The sequence below is a fragment of the Salmo trutta genome, chromosome 29, assembly GCF_901001165.1.
Source record: "Salmo trutta chromosome 29, fSalTru1.1, whole genome shotgun sequence".
Lineage (NCBI taxonomy): Eukaryota > Metazoa > Chordata > Actinopteri > Salmoniformes > Salmonidae > Salmo > Salmo trutta.
The window spans coordinates 18,136,843-18,153,454 of record NC_042985.1 but is presented as its reverse complement, the minus strand read 5'-3'; the positions used below and the strand labels follow the sequence as shown (position 1 = coordinate 18,153,454).

Genomic DNA, 16,612 nt, shown 5'->3' with positions numbered 1-16,612 from the left:
TGGTAAGGTTTCGGCTCAGAGGGAAAGAGAGGAACCTGGCTACATCCTGAGGAGGTTTTAATGATTCAGACAGCCTCAGTCAACCTGTGTCCCAAATGGCACCCTACTCCATATTTAGTGCACTATAGTTAGTCAGTCAGTCAGTGATGTGGTGTATACTCCTCCTGAGGGGCCACCCCACTGGGTACACTACAGAGCTGCTCTACTAGGCTGACTGGGCTAGGATCACACCAGCTGAACTCTACCTCTCTACTGGATTAAACCCAAATCTCTCCTACACGTTCTCACTCTCATAAATCCCCCTCTTTAACACAGAGAGGAGAGGGGAGAAATGCACTGAGAGAGCGATACAGAGAGGGGGGAGCGATCTACACAGAGAGAGGGGGAGAGATCGACACAGAGAGCTAGTAGCTCCACAGAGTAGATCAAGCAGCTCAGGTGTTGTTTTCGATTTGATTGCTGTGTTTATCATGTAGTTAGTATGTCTCTGGGTTTATATCTGTGTAGGCTTATGGTATGAGAGTGTTTTCAGTAGTATATATGTCAATGCCAGAGAGAGCTTTTTCTGATGTGTGTGTGTGTGTGTGTGTGTGTGTGTGTGTGTGTGTGTGCGAACGAGAACTCTCAGATCAGGGGTGTGTGTGCCGAACAAGAACTCTCAGATCAGGGGTGTGTGTGCCGAACGAGAACTCTCAGATCAGGGGTGTGTGTGCCGAACGAGAACTCTCAGATCAGGGGTGTGTGTGTGTGTAATGGTTATTGGGCCAGATGACTGTAATGCCACAGAGACACCTGAGTTGGCATTTTCCATGGTGAAGCCCTGTGCTCACATATCACGCAGTCCCATTGGTATGCACTCAGACACAGCTGCCAGGAGAGGAGAGGGGCTCGGGTCGGGTGGACTGAATCCCACCAGCGTATCGCTACCCCCAATGACGATAGACCCCGTCACGGAAATAACCTCACAGACAACCCACAATTCCCCACAGGAAGAGTGTGATTGTGACCAGTAATTGAGGCCGTTCTTTGACCAACTCCAGTACTGTGTGGCAGTGGCAGTCAGTCGTACGCTCACTCTGTTTAGATTCTTCAATCACAGTACTGTCTTCTCTAACTTTCTGGTTCTGCTCAGCTTCATCTCACAGTTGTCAAACAAGCTCTAAATTATATAGAGCTGAATACTGTCATTTGGATTTAGCCATGCCAGTATGTATTGGCGGCTCTAATGTAGATCTCCAGTGTCTATCTAGAATACTTTGTTTATATGGTGATTCTACTCTTCCTCCCTACTTCCTCTCTACAAACATGGAAATAAACTCTGTAGCTAAATCTGGTGGAATATATATTTGTTGTGCATGGTCCGTGACAAATACACTAAAATAAATGTTTCTCTTTCTCCAGGATTTGTTGGACAAGGCGTGTGCAGAGGGGATCAGTGATGAACATTACCGTTTAGAAGGTAGGACCCCCCCCCCCTCCCCACTAAGCTCCTCAAATGTGCTGATGAGATGGATGTATGGAACCCCTCCCCCAGTCCCTCTCTCCCCCTTTACCTACCTTCTCCTTTCCTCCCCCCTTTCTCTCACCTGGCCCTCCCCTCCCCCTCTGTGCTTTGCAATCCACCTCCATCTATTCTGTTTTGCCCCTGTGTGGTGTGATCCTGGATTAAGGAATCAGGGTGGAAGGCCTCCCCCTTCATCTGAACTGAGCTGGAAAAGAGCACCAGAGCTCTGTTGTGCTACCTAACTGGCAGCAGGGGAGACTGGGATGGGACCAGCCCATATATGTGGGTCAGGGTGTCTCGGCTGGCTAGTTTTGTTGTTGAGTTGAACTAGTTCAGGCTGGTTTATTTTAAGGGGTGGGCCAGGTATGCTTTGGTCCTCATAACGTTGCAATATCGAATCCCCGAGCTGACAAGGTAAAAATCGGTCGTTCTGCCCCTTAACAAGGCAGTTAACCCACTGTTCCTAGGCCGCCATTGAAAATAAGAATTTGTTCTTAACTGACTTGCCTAGTTAGGTAAAATAAAAAATCTCCACATACAAGTAACTTAAGCCCTGGTGAAAAGCACTAAAAATACAACCTATTATAGAACATGTACAGTGGGGCAAAAAAGTATTTAGTCAGCCACCAGTTGTGCAAGTTCTCCCACTTAAAAAGATGAGAGGCCTGTAATTTTAATCATAGGTACACGTCAACTATGACAGACAAAATGAGAAAAAAATTCCAGAAAATCACATTGTAGGACTTTTAATGAATTTATTTGCAAATTATGGTGGAAAATAAGTATTTGGTCACCTACAAACAAGCAAGATTTCTGGCTCTCACAGACCTGTAACTTCTTTAAGAGGCTCCTCTGTCCTCCACTCGTTACCTGTATTAATGGCACCTGTTTGAACTTGTTATCAGTATAAAATACACCTGTCCACAACCTAAAACAGTCACACTCCAAACTCCACTATGGCCAAGACCAAAGAGCTGTCAAAGGACACCAGAAACAAAATTGTAGACCTGCACCAGGCTGGGAAGACTGAATCTGCAATAGGTAAGCAGCTTGGTTTGAAGAAATCAACTGTGGGAGCAATTATTAGGAAATGGAAGACATACAAGACCACTGATAATCTCCCTCGATCTGGGGCTCCATGCAAGATCTCACCCCGTGGGGTCAAAATGATCACAAGAATGGTGAACAAAAATCCCAGAACCACACGGGGGGACCTAGTGAATGACCTGCAGAGAGCTGGGACAAAAGTAACAAAGCCTACCATCAGTAACACACTACGCCGCCAGGGACTCAAATCCTGCAGTGCCAGACGTGTCCCCCTGCTTAAGCCAGTACATGTCCAGGCCCGTCTGAAGTTTGCTAGAGAGCATTTGATTGATCCAGAAGAGGACTGGGAGAATGTCATATGGTCAGATGAAGCCAAAATAGAACTTTTTGGTAAAAACTCAACTCGTCGTGTTTGGTGGACAAAGAATGCTGAGTTGCATCCAAAGAACACCATACCTACTGTGAAGCATGGGGGTGGAAACATCATGCTTTGGGGCTGTTTTTCTGCAAAGGGACCAGGACGACTCATCCGTGTAAAGGAAAGAATGAATGGGGTCATGTATCGTGAGATTTTGAGTGAAAACCTCCTTCCATCAGCAAGGGCATTGAAGATGAAACATGGCTGGGTCTTTCAGCATGACAATGATCCCAAACACACCGCCCGGGCAACGAAGGAGTGGCTTCGTAAGAAGCATTTCAACCCCATAGAAAGATCTTTGGAGGGAGTTGAAAGTCCGTGTTGCCCAGCGACAGCCCCAAAACATCACTCCTCTAGAGGAGATCTGCATGGAGGAATGGGCCAAAATACCAGCAACAGTGTGTGAAAACCTTGTGAAGACTTACATAAAACGTTTGACCTGTGTCATTGCCAACAAAGGGTATATAACAAAATATTGAGAAACTTTTGTTATTGACCAAATACTTTATTTTCCACCATAATTTGCAAATAAATTCATAAAAAATCAATGTGATTTTCAGGATTTTTTTTCTCATTTTGTCTGTCATAGTTGAAGTGTACCTATGATGAAAATTACAGGCCTCTCATCTTTTTAAGTGGGAGAACTTGCACAATTGGTGGCTGACTAAATACTTTTTTGCCCCACTGTAATTATGGTAACGTTAAATGACCATTCACACCACACCTTGTTCATGTCAAAATCCCTCCCTGTGTCTGCTTAGGAGCCATCTTGCTTCCTTTCTCTTCCCCTCATTCTCAGAAGAGTAGACACACCATGGTTCTCTTACAGACTCTGTAAGTACTATTTGTGGTACATTTCAGGCAGGACTTATGAGAGACAACTTATTATCAAAGTAGTTCTTGATTACCGTTTGGTACAATTCTTCTTTAGACCTGGGGGTCACCAACAGATTTCTTAAATCACATTTAAACTTGAATGAAAGCCCTATTGGAGCATTCCGGCTTTTTGATTCTTTATAACCAAGGAATGAAAGTGGTTTGTTGAAGGGGAAAGGGACAGACATAGAGAGCCAGAGAGAGGTTACAGATGATCGTTAGACCAAAGCACATATAAAAGCTTGTCTTTCCTCAGGGCTTCAGTAAGCATTTTCAAAGTTTGTGAGGATTAAAAAATAACTTGCTGGCAAAATTGCAAAGCGGGATGAAGCAAAAGGGATCCAAGATGGTAGTGTGTTTTGACTCTTTGGATCTTGCAGTTACATCCTCCGTGACTTTTCAAATGTAGTTTTCATAAGGCCATTAAGTGAGGCTTAGAAGTCCCAATCATCTGTATAAACCTGTATCTCCGTGTCTGGTCACACTTGCTTGACTCTCAGACCAACCACACAGAGGTGAAAGCTGAGAGTGTGTGTGACAGCGGTCGTGTGGGACAGCGGTCGTGTGGTGTGTGTGTGTGTGTGTGTGATGGCAGGGCTGTTGGATCAGGCGTGATGGCATAGTGAGAGTGCCAGTCCCTCCTCCCCCTCCCTTCAGATCACCAGCATTTAGTTCCACTCATAAAGAGTTCCACTCATATTTCAGTGATGAGGGGGCAGAGTCTGAGAGGGAGATAGCAGATTATGTCTACATAGGGAATAGGGTGCCCTCTGGGACATAGCCTACAGTATTCCTCTGGGCCTTTTCATTAGCCTGGAGATGAGCCTCACCATCTCCACATTGGGCTTGTTCCCCAACAGATTTTCCCCCTCGCACGGCACAATGGTACCTTTGAGCATCTGTGACGATCAAAAGACAGGGTTATTTTTTCCTCCAAAAAGTTTTTGCTCCCCAGGACGCTGCCTTTCATTGTGCCTGCAGCCGAGGGGACAGGAGACGGACAGACATGTTCCTCTCTCTTTGATCTGCTTGGATACGGAGGAAAGAGAACGAGGCTGTTGTGTCTGTCTGTCTGCTCCTTTGGCGACCACAACAAACGCTGTTTCAGATTTGACTTGGCTTAATTAATTAGTGATTCTGTTTTACAGCCGGCTGGTCTGATCCTCGGCCAAAAGGTTTGAGAATGGAACTTCAAAGTGCAACAGGGGGGAGGGAGTTGGGGGGGAGCTGAGCTGTGTGTGTGTGTGTGCGTGCGTGCGTGTGCAGTAACCCAGCCATCTCCTGATCCTGATTGGTTGGGCAGGAGCACAAGCAAAACCAAATGGCCACCAACTGCGTCCCAATGAAATGGCACCCTATTCCGTAAATAGTGCACTACTTGGACCCATGGAGTGACTCTGTGTATTCATGGCCTTTGCCCGTGGCCTATCAGTCTCTTTTTTTCATTTGTAGTACCCAGTCTGAAACATCTGAGGTTTTAATTGGATTATGATGAGAGGATATGAAAGGACTGTGACATGTTACAGTAGGAGATGTTGGTGGGCTGACATGCACTATAAGGGTTTCATACTGTAGTTGGGGCCTACTGTTGATGATGTGCGTAGCGGTGGAATAGGATGTGTGTGTGACAGACAAGGTGAGGCCTCCCTCTGGACGCTGTCTGTCTGGGCTATATGTCTGGAAGCTATAATACTCAGTGAAACATCCAGCATTATGAGCTCAGCTACAGTGGGGCACAGAGACCGAGGCAGGGCTCCCATGGGGTTCTTTGATGTTCAGATCAGATGATGTTCCCACTTTAGAATGTAATATCTTAAGCCACGTTATACAGTAGCATCATGTCCTGTTCTTGGCATGTAGGGTGTGTTATGTCTGTTCAGTTCCATGTTCTAGTCATCCACCTCCTCACCCATTCCTGGGACTATGTTAGCACTTTCCCATGGCAATGATTTGCATCCAAGCCCCAAAGTATTTTGTGTCTGTGTGTTATGCTTATTTATACACTGGATTCTTCACGTAGCTTACTGTAATATATTTACTGCTGTACATATCATTCTTAGTTGATCTTGTGTACATTCTCCCGGTGTACGTACATATAGTTTGTATTTGATTACTGCTACAGTGCTATTTGGGTTGTTAATCAGATTTGTCCCGCCGTTGTTGATTTTTTTGGGGGGGGTATTTTCTTTCCTTACATTTTATTTGACATTAGTGCACAATGTTAGGAGCTAGTAATATTAGCATTTTGCTGCACCTGCTACAAGATCTGCTAAACTGTGTACGTGACCAGTAAACTTGTATTTGATCATTTGGTTGCGTGTGTGTTCTTACAGTGGCGCTGCCCCCGGAGAAGACGGTGGACAGTTGCTGTGTGGAGGAGAAGATGCAGGGGAGAGGGAGCCAGGCGCCCACAGGGACACAGAAACCGCTCCAGTTTGAAGTGAGTGTGAAGTTGACCTGTGAACCACCAACATGGACCATTTATTAGTGCTTCTGGGGAAAACTAGAGCGACAATATAATACTCTTTTATGGATGGAAGGAGGCACACTTGCATACACACACAGTCGTGAATGTATTGATACTTATATTGCAATGCGATTTGTTTCAGGAGCTTGAGTGTGCCGTCTCTGTAGAGGAAGACAACAGACAGGAGTGGACGTTCACGCTGTATGATTTTGACAACAATGGCAAGGTCACCAGAGAGGTAATGGTTCAAACACATTTTATATTTAAACATACTCTAACACATAACAGGGCACTTTCCTTTTTTTTACCCACTCATGATCTTTTCCTCTTTCAAACTAATACACACATGCACATACATGGACTAAGTGAGACACAACCAGAAGTTTCATTCATCCACTTCAATAATACAGCCACTAGGAACCAAAGAGACTTTTTCCTTCCCAGCGATAGATACCCAGTGGCTGGCTGCTGCATTGTAAAGATCTGAGCAGTGCCGTCAGAGAGGCCTGTATTTTTGGAGAGCTGAGTTGAAACGGTGTGAAGAGACTGAAGCCGTCCTCTGTGTGGTGGGATGGTTGGATCTCCAGTTTCTTTGGCATCGCCCATGGCCCCGCGGCACATGAGACGGCAGGCGGCAGCTCACACAAAAAGAAGAAGAAGAAGAAGGAAATGGCTTTCTTCTCCAGCTCCGTTTCTTATTTCTTGAGACGTATGAAAAAATGGAAACTAAAAATGACATAGGAGGCTTTTTTTAATGTCTTAGCGTTTGAAACGGTATCTGGAGCCAGTCCTCAAAGAGCTCATAATAGGCCTTTATGTTGCATTCAGAGAGGGGCAAGGCAATAGGAATGCAGGCATTTGGATGTTTTAGAGGAGCGAGAGCAGAAGCTAGGCTAACAGGCCCAAAGAGGTTCTAATTTCTGAGTGGTTTTGTAAGCCCCTTTTCTTGGCAGTGGCAGTCCAGGGAACATTAGTAGAAATGCCGTAATTACCTTCAGAGGGAAATGCTAACAAGACTTGAAATATGTATAATTAAACATACTATGTTTTTGATCCATCTGTGGATGTTCATGTTGCTCTCTTCCTAAACAGGCTTTTAAAGACTTAAGCGAGTGCAGATTTCAGATGTCTGCTCTATGCTCACTGACTTTGTGTGGATGTTATTCAGCCTTTCTGTCTCTCCTACAGGATTTTCCCTCTTATTTTCTCTCTTTCTTATTCTATGTCTGACTCTTAGCCCTGAGGCAAAGGTCTGTGCTATGGCCCTCAGCTACTCAACTCTTTCAAAGAGCGAGAAAGAGAGAGCTACTGAGAGGGAGATACTACTTTTAAAAGCTCTTAATTGAACCACTGCCAAAGTTACACTAACCACCATAAAAAGCCTACAGAGAGAAAGGGTAATGAAGGCTCTATCTATTAAGAGCAGAGCTGCTATAGTGGGTTGTGCATCAGTTCATCTTTTAGCACTTCTCCTCCCACCTCCTGGACATATCTTGTCATGCATTTATCCCATCTTTGTACTCCCTGCCTGATCACTCCCTGCCTGATCACTTTAGGGATCAGGCAGGGATAATATATAAAACAACTGACAACTCTGCATGTTCTTCTCTTCATCTCTCCTGTTTGCCTGTAACATGCTAGACAGACTACAGTAACTGAGTTGTTGGCTGTGCACTAACTCAGACCATCTCTTCCCCCCCCCCCCCCCCCAGGACATCACCAGCCTGCTCCACACCATCTATGAGGTGGTGGACACGTCGGTCAACCATTCCCCCAGCAGCAGCAAGACACTGCGGGTCAAGCTCTCCGTGGCCCCCGACTCCAGCCAGCGCTGGCAGAGCTGCACACAGGGCACCGCAGGTAACCACCAGGCTGGGGGAGGATCACAGGGCTGGGAAGGGGGAGGGAGGGAGGATGGGGCAGACAGGGGACCAGAAGGGGGAGGAGAGCGAGCGGTGTTCTTTGGGCTCCCCTACTTGACTGTTCTGCTGTCAGCACATCCAGAGTCTTGTTTGTTGTCATGCAGAAAGGCACCTGCTTCAGGCATGTCAGACTCCTCTCTCCCTCTCTCTCGCACTCTCTGCCTGTCTCTCCATCTCTCCGGCACAATGGGGTTCATTTTTAATGATGGGAGTAGTGACAGAGCTGAGAACCCCCCAGTGCCTTCAAATACTCTGAAAGAAACCTTAAGAGATGCACCAACCCCTTTTGATAACCACAACCATTTTATTTTTCTCCAAAGTGTTTCTTCTTCTCCCTCACCCCCCCACTTCTCAGAGCTGTCGGTAAAATATAGCTACATTCAATGTAACTTTTCTAACTGACGACTAGGTAAACAAGTATTGAGAATAAATAAAGAATTGCTACAAAATATGATGCCCTGTTTGTTTACTTCCTGTTGTTGGGGCTATTTATAACGTCAAGCGATTCAAAAGAAGCAGGCTCATGCTAATTTCAAACCACAACATATCTCACTTCATTAATAAACTCTGGATTATATATACAGTACTAGAGGTCGACCGATTCATCGGAATGGCCAATTAATTAGGGCCGATTTCAAGTTTTCATAACAATCGTAAATCGGTATGGACACCGATTTGGCCGATTTATTATAAAAAATTAATTATGTTTACACCTTTATTTAACTAGGCAAGTCAGTTAAGAACACATTCTTATTTTCAATGACGGCCTAGGAAAGGTGGCTTAACTGCCTTGTTCAGGGGCAGAACGACACATTTTTACCTTGTCAGCTCGGGGATTCAATCTTGCAACCTTACGGTTAACTAGTCCAACGCTCTAACCACCTGCTTTACATTGCACTCCACGAGGAGCCTGCCTATTACGTGAATGCAGTAAGAAGCCAAGGTAAGTTGCTAGCTAGCATTTAACTTATCTTATAAAAAACAATCAATCAATCATAATCACTAGTTAACTACACATGGTTGATGATATTACTAGTTTATCTAGCCTGTCCTGCGTTGCATATAATTGATGCGGTGCACATTCGCGAAAAAGGACTGTCATTGCTCTAACGTGTACCTAACCATAAACATCAATGTCTTTCTTAAAATCAATACACAAGTATATATTTTTAAACCTGCATATTTAGTTAATATTGCCTGCTAACATGAATTACTTTTAACTAGGGAAAATGTGTCACCTCTTGCAACAGAGTCAGGGTATATGCAGCAGTTTGGGCCGCCTGGCTCGTTGCGAACTGTGTGAAGACTATTTCTTCCTAACAAAGACAGCCAACTTCGCCAAACGGGGGATGATTTAACAAAAGTGCATTTGCGAAAAAAGCACTATCGTTGCACGACTGTACCGAACCATACACGGCAATGCCTTTCTTAAAATCAATACACAGAAGTATATATTTTTAAACCTGCATATTTAGCTAAAAGAAATCCAGGTTAGCAGGTACTATTAACCAGGTGAAATTGTGTCATCTCTTGCGTTCATTGCACGCAGAGTCAGGGTATATGCAACAGTTTGGGCCGCCTGGCTCGTTGTGAACTAATTTGCCAGAATTTTACGTAATTATGACATAACATTGAAGGTTGTGCAATGTAACAGGAATATTTAGACTTAGGGATGCCACCCGTTAGATAAAATACGGAACGGTTCCGTATTTCACTGAAAGAATAAACGTTTTGTTTTCGAGATGATAGTTTCCGGATTCGACCATATTAATGACCTAAGGCTCGTATTTCTTTGTGTTTTATTATATTATAATTAAGTCTATTTGATAGAGCAGTCTGACTGAACGGTGGTAGGCACCAGCAGGCTCGTAAGCATTCATTCAAACAGCACTTTCGTGCGTTTTGCCAGCAGCTCTTCGCAATGCTTCAAGCATTGCGCTGTTTATGACTTCAAGCCTATCAACTCCTGAGATTAGGCTGGTGTAACCGATGTGAAATGCCTAGCTAGTTAGCGGGGTGCACGCTAATAGCGTTTCAAACGTCACTCGCTCTGAGACTTGGAGTAGTTGTTCCCCTTGCTCTGCATGGGTAATGCTGCTTCAAGGGTGGCTGTTGTCGATGTGTTCCTGGTTCGAGCCCAGGTAGGAGCGAGGAGAGGGACGGAAGCTATACTGTTACACTGGCAATACTAAAGTGCCTATAAGAACATCATCCAATAGTCAAAGGTATATGAAATACAAATCATATAGAGAGAGAGTCCTGTAATTCCTATAATAACTACAACCTAAAACTTCTTACCTGGGAATATTGAAGACTCATGTTAAAAGGAACAACCAGCTTTCATATGTTCTGAGCAAGGAACTTAAACGTTAGCTTTCTTACATGGCACATATTGCACTTTTACTTTCTTTACTTTCAAAAACACTTTGTTTTTGCATTATTTCAACCAAATTGAACATGTTTCATTGTTTATTTGAGGCTAAATTGATTTATTATATTAAGTTAAAATAAGTGTTCATTCAGTATTATTGTAATTGTCATTACTACAAATACATGTACAAAAAATATCGGCCGATTTAATCGGTATCGGCTTTGTCTGGGCCTCCAATAATCGGTATCGGCGCTGAAAAATCATAATCGGTCGACCTCTATACAGTACCAGTCAAAAGTTTGGACACAACTACTCATTCCAGGGTTTTATTTATTTTTACTATTTCTACATTGTAGAATAATAGTGAAGACATCAAAACTATGAAATAACACATGGAATCATGTAGTCATCAAAAAAGTGTTAAACAAATCAAAATATATTTTATATTTGAGATTCTTCAAATAGCCACCCTTTGCCTTCATGACAGCTTTGCACATTCTCTCAACCAGCTTCATGAGGTAGTCACCTGGAATGCTTTTCAATTAACAGGTATGCCTTGTTAAAAGTTAAGTTGTGGAATTTCTTTCCTTCGTAATGCGTTTGAGCCAATCAGTTGTGTTGTGACAAGGTAGGCGTGGTATGCAGAAGATTCATTTGGTAAAAGACCAAGTCCATATTATGGCAAGAACAGCTGAAATAAGTAAAAAGAAGCGACAGTCCATTACTTTAAGACATGAAGGTCAGTCAACCCGGGAAAATGTCAAGAACTTTGAAAGTTTCTTTAAGTGCAGGCGCAAAAAACATCATGCGCTATGATGAAACTGGCTCTCATGAGGACCGCCACAGGAAAGGAAGACCCAGCGTTACCTCTGCTGCAGAGGATAAGTTCATTAGAGTTACCAGCCTCAGAAAGAGTTCAAGTAACACACATCTCAACATCAACTGTTCAGAGGAGACTGCGTGAATCAGGCCTTCATGGTTGAATTGTTGCAAAGAAACCACTACTAAAGGACACCAATAAGAAGAAGAGACTTGCTTGGGCCAAGAAAAATGAGCAATTGACATTAGACTGGTGGAAACCTGTCCTTTTGGTCTGATGAGTCTAAATTTGAGATTTTTGGTTCCACCTGCTGTCTGTTTGTGAGATGCAGAGTGAACAGATGATCTCTGCATGTGTGGTTCCCACCGTGAAGCATGGAGGAAGAGGTGTGGGGGTGCTGTGCTGGTGACACGGTCTGATTTATTTTGATTTCAAGGCACACGTAACCAGTATGGCTATCACAGTATTCTGCAGCATTACACCATCCCATCTGGTTTGCGCTTAGTCCCACTATCATTGTTTTTCAACAGGACAATGACCCAACACACCTCCAGGCTGTGAAAGGGCTATTTGTCAAAGAAGAAGAGTGATGGAGTGCTGCATCAGATGACCTGGCCACCACAATCACCTGACCTCAACCCAATTGAGATGGTTTGGGATGAGTTGGACTGCAGAGTGAAGGAAAAGCAGCCAACAAGTGCTCAGCATATGCGAGAACTCCTTCAAGACTGTTGGAAAAGCATTCCAGGTGACGCTGGTTGAAAGAATGCCAGGGATGTGCAAAACTGTCATCAAAGCAAAGGGTTGCCACTTTGAAGAATCTCAAATATATTTAGATTTGTGTAACACTTTTTTGGTTACTACATGATTCCATATGTGTTTATTTCATAGTTTTAATGTCTTCACTATTATTCTACAATGTAGAAAATAGTACAAATAAAGAAAAACCCTGGAATGTATAGCTGTGTCCAAACTTTTGACTGGTATTGTATAAATGTTTTATTTCTCTTTATGAGGCCTGGAGTAAATAAATGAAGCATTGTTGTTTTTTTCTCTTTTATAGATCTTCAAAGTAAAAGGCAGTGAACAAAGGTTTCTTTCTTCTGAGAGAAATATGTGTGTGTGGCTGCTCTTTTTGATAATGTCCTGCTTTCTCACAGACATGCACCACCCCAGAACGAAGACTGACAAGTGCATTGAAGACCTTAAAAGTGCAGAGAAGAAGTCTCGAGCCCTCCTCAGGTAACATATGTTCTACAGCCTGCATCAAGGTTTTACAAGACAATGTACATATTTGACACTAATAACAATCTTTATTTTGACACCGGCAGAATGTATGTTTTAGAGTGCGTCTTAGAGAGCTAAAAAACTGCTTCAAGCTGTTGTAAAGTCGCATCTCTCTCCCCTCCAGGCGCCATCACAGTGACCACCACACTATCCAGCACCAGGTTCTGACCCAGCAGGGTCAGAGTCGGGGCTGCCAGCGCCACTGTGTGGATGAGAACCTGGAGCGCAGGAACCACTACCTAGATCTGGCCGGCATCGAGAATTACACATCCCGCTTTGGAGCAGGTGAGCTGGTCCGGGGGGGGGGTAGAAAGCCAGAGGGATGGGGAGGCTAGGGCTGGGGGCGATGATGGAGAGATTGGAGACTAGAGGCACTGACCGATCACAGCACCGCGGTACTTTGAAGCTGTGTTCAGATAGAGAGAGGCCTTCATTACCCCAGCACCTGCTTGGAGGGAGACAGGCAGGCAGGTCTGGCCAGTAAAACATCTGTACGCACCAGGGCACAATACGATATGTCTTCAGGGGCCAGGCCTCATCATGAAGTGAATTAAATTCTGTTTAATATGGGGCTGCTTTTGTTTAAATGTCTGTGTTGACGGGATGATTTTTTTAGTGTGACTTCCCCTCTAGTTCAAAGCAGAAAAATACACTTTGTCCTGTGAAAAAAGAAAGCAGAAAAAATGAAAAGAGGTATTACAAAAGTATTGAACTGGTAATTTTAACGTTTGAGTTATGAACTTCTCAGTCTTTCAATGAAGTTATTGATGTATCAATTTACCCATCATGGGTTATTTATCCTGACCTGTATTTCTCCCCTCTCCAGCCCCCACCACAGAGCCTGTGAAAGCAGAGCCACAGACCCGACCATCGAACCAGACCAGGTCTCGCTCTCATGAACCAGAGAATGGCCACACCTACTCCCACCACCGTCGCTCACAGGTGGCCATGGAGAGCAGCGCTGCCCTAGGCCCTGACACCCTTTGTCCCCCACGACCGAGTAAAGACTCAGGTAAACACGCTCTGCGCTCCCCCAAGACCCACAGCCGCACGCACCCCACACAGACCACCACGGGCAGGGTGATGAGGAGCAGAGGGGTCCCACCTCCCCCGGCCCTACCCAGCCAGGCCCCCCCTCACCAGTCCTCAGCCCCCTACCGCAGGCACAAGCAGAGGGCCAAGGAGGGCCAACAGCAGTACCGGGCCCTGGGGGCTCCAGTGGGGCCTGTGGTGGAGAAGGAGCAGGTGAGGGTCCTACCCAGTGTGCTCCTCTATGAAGGAGGGCTGGCCCAGATGGTTCAGAGGCACGAGCATCATCACCACCATGAACACCACCACCACTACCACCACTTCTACCAGTCCTGAGCCAGCCAGCCAGCTCTCTGCCCTGCTGCCCCTGGCCCCTGAGCACCTTCTCACAGCCCCACCTCAACCTGGCTCCGCTGCCAAGCCAGTAGACTCTACAGACAGACAGGCCCCTCCCACACAGCACAGCAACAGCACAGCCAGAACTGTGTCACTGTCAGGGGGAGTTGGGTCTTGCATGGCCCTGTGGGCTAAGAGGACGGGACATCAAGAGGAGTTGGACAGACAGCAGGAGGTGCAGGGTGAAGAGGGTTATTATGGGGTTGTCCAGGCATGAAGAGTCCCTGTGAGGCAGTGGGACAGTGTCTTGGTCTTCAGGCGTGCCAGGAACCAGGAGCAGGACGGGGCAGAGGGATGTAACAGGGGAACCTGAGAGGAACAGAAGGAGAAAAGAGACTTGGCTGTAAGGACTCTCATCCCTCTGTCTGGTTCTATGAAACCCTCTACTCTGAAGAACTAGCTGACTTCACGAAGCCATACTAGCACTGCCATCCTCACAGACCTCTACGTTTTGGGGAAGGGGAATCAGAGGTGAAGGGCTGGTTTGGATGGAAAGACTGATGTAAAAAGATAAAATATATATGATGCTCAGTGTCCAGTGAGTTTGTGTTCGAGAGTGAGTGCGTGCGTGCGAAAGAGAAATGTGTGTGTGTGTGTGCGCATGTATTACCTGTCTGCTGTGACACCCCTGTCGCCACTGAAAAGCACTTGTGTGTGCAGTTGCATTGGAGACACTTTGGGCTGTCAGAACAGAGGACTGACAGGCATTGGCTGGATATGATGAAGACAAGATCATCCAGCTCCTGAATCTCACATGCAATACAGGACCCTCCCTGAGAGAACGATGTTGAAATGTTCAGTGAGAATAGAAGACTGTAATCAGCTGCTACCTCTAGTGTTATTAATGGAATTGTTGGTATTATTGTTATTAATCAGATGCTATTTTTCAGTTACATTTTGTTTTATTTTTTAAAGATGATACAATCTGCAATAATGTAGTGTTGAAATGTTCCTACATGTTTTACCTACATATTGTATGTACATATATTATCAACATTATAAGATTTATTTATAATGTGGCATTTTGTATCAACAATCTACATTTATTTCTCACTCAACCCCATTTTCCTGATGTACACTATTGAAAGACCACTATGTATACAATTTAGACCATCAAAGATACAACTCTGACTCCCTCTAATATCACCACACACAGTTCTTTCACACAAATGGTCAGTGTACACCTTCTCAAGTACATCTCTGCCTTCTGAACAGTGTCTGTCTAATCGTTGTGGTTAGCAGTTCACAGTAAGGCTCTTTCTCATTAGCTGAATCATAAGTATGTGGTGGTTGACAATCCACAGCAGTCCCATGAGCCTCCAGGTCTGATCATAACACATGACCCTAACCGCTGTCCCCTCATGAGGCATCCCCCTGTCCCCAGCTGTCAGCACCCGTTTCACCAGGCCGCCATCACGCCATGTGTCCCCGGCACTCAGGCAACAAGGCTCTGTTTATGATGCTGGCTGGGCGGGCTGGGCCGCCGTGGTGGAGGCTCTCAGCTGTCTGTCTCATTCCTCTGGTGCTAGGTGACACCAGGCCCTGCCCACAGGCTCCACCAGGACCATAACTCACCCTGCTGAAGGCCTGCTGTCGGACAGGCAGCTTCAACCACACAGGACCTCTCAGATCCTCTCCCACCCTAGGTGAACCATCAGAACCCTACACCACTGTTTAGGACAGGTCACTACGGTATACCTGCATCTAGTCCAGAAGCTCCTGACCGAGTATCATCTGGCCAGGGTAAAGAGGAAAATACTGTAATCAGCAATGTTCCCTCTATTGTTTTTCATCACTGAGCAAATTTCAGGTCTGCTGAGCACAAACTTGAACATTGTGAAAATTCGAAGTGTGTTTAATGTGAACATTGAGGCGGTAACCGCTTTATGTTTTAACAGTGGTCAAGTAGGCTACTGCGGCTATTTCACAATAATGTAGACCTACTAGACTGGCCTACCATCAAAAACAATGGAGACAATGCATCCCATAATATGTCAACATGGAAATAGCTGTTCTATCATTCAGCCTACAGTAGCAGACAGTGTGTGGTGTTCAATGTAGGCCTACATTCCATGAGACTTTTGAAACAAAACATGCAGGGCTTGAGATTAACCTGTTCATCCATCTGTCCTTCAGACAAGGTGACTCAAAATGTTGTTTGATACAAGAATTCACTTTATAAAATAAAATGCATTGTTATTCACATACCATTATTACAGAGAATCAGGCAAAATATGCTACCCTCTGCCTATTGGCTACACTGCTCCTTTAAGACAAATATGCAATTTACCTGACTTTTCAAAGATGTCTAGTAATGCACACGATTTGTGCTCTTGTAGGAAGCAATCACTGCCCCATTGCTGACTACAAATGATCTATAACTGGGCTAATAACTGACTAACTAGTGAAGGATATGAACACATGTACACACGTCGCTACATGTAGCTCTGGCTTTGATCTCAAAACAAACTCATC

The 16,612-nt window shown here is 44.9% G+C and overlaps 1 protein-coding gene across 2 annotated transcripts in view; it reads left to right on the top strand.

The window, feature by feature from the left end:
• Nucleotides 1–15,159, top strand: part of LOC115167032 (protein naked cuticle homolog 1) — a 32,697-nt gene extending 17,538 nt beyond the window's left edge. For both annotated transcript variants that reach the window (XM_029721066.1, XM_029721065.1), the window contains 7 exons: nucleotides 1,402–1,459; nucleotides 6,179–6,285; nucleotides 6,455–6,550; nucleotides 8,025–8,172; nucleotides 12,586–12,667; nucleotides 12,837–12,997; nucleotides 13,539–15,159. In XM_029721066.1, the coding sequence (XP_029576926.1) occupies nucleotides 1,402–1,459; nucleotides 6,179–6,285; nucleotides 6,455–6,550; nucleotides 8,025–8,172; nucleotides 12,586–12,667; nucleotides 12,837–12,997; nucleotides 13,539–14,077 (1,191 nt within the window). In that variant the 3' untranslated portion in view covers nucleotides 14,078–15,159. The remainder of the gene's footprint in view (nucleotides 1–1,401; nucleotides 1,460–6,178; nucleotides 6,286–6,454; nucleotides 6,551–8,024; nucleotides 8,173–12,585; nucleotides 12,668–12,836; nucleotides 12,998–13,538) is intronic.
• The last annotated feature ends 1,453 nt before the right edge of the window (nucleotides 15,160–16,612 follow it).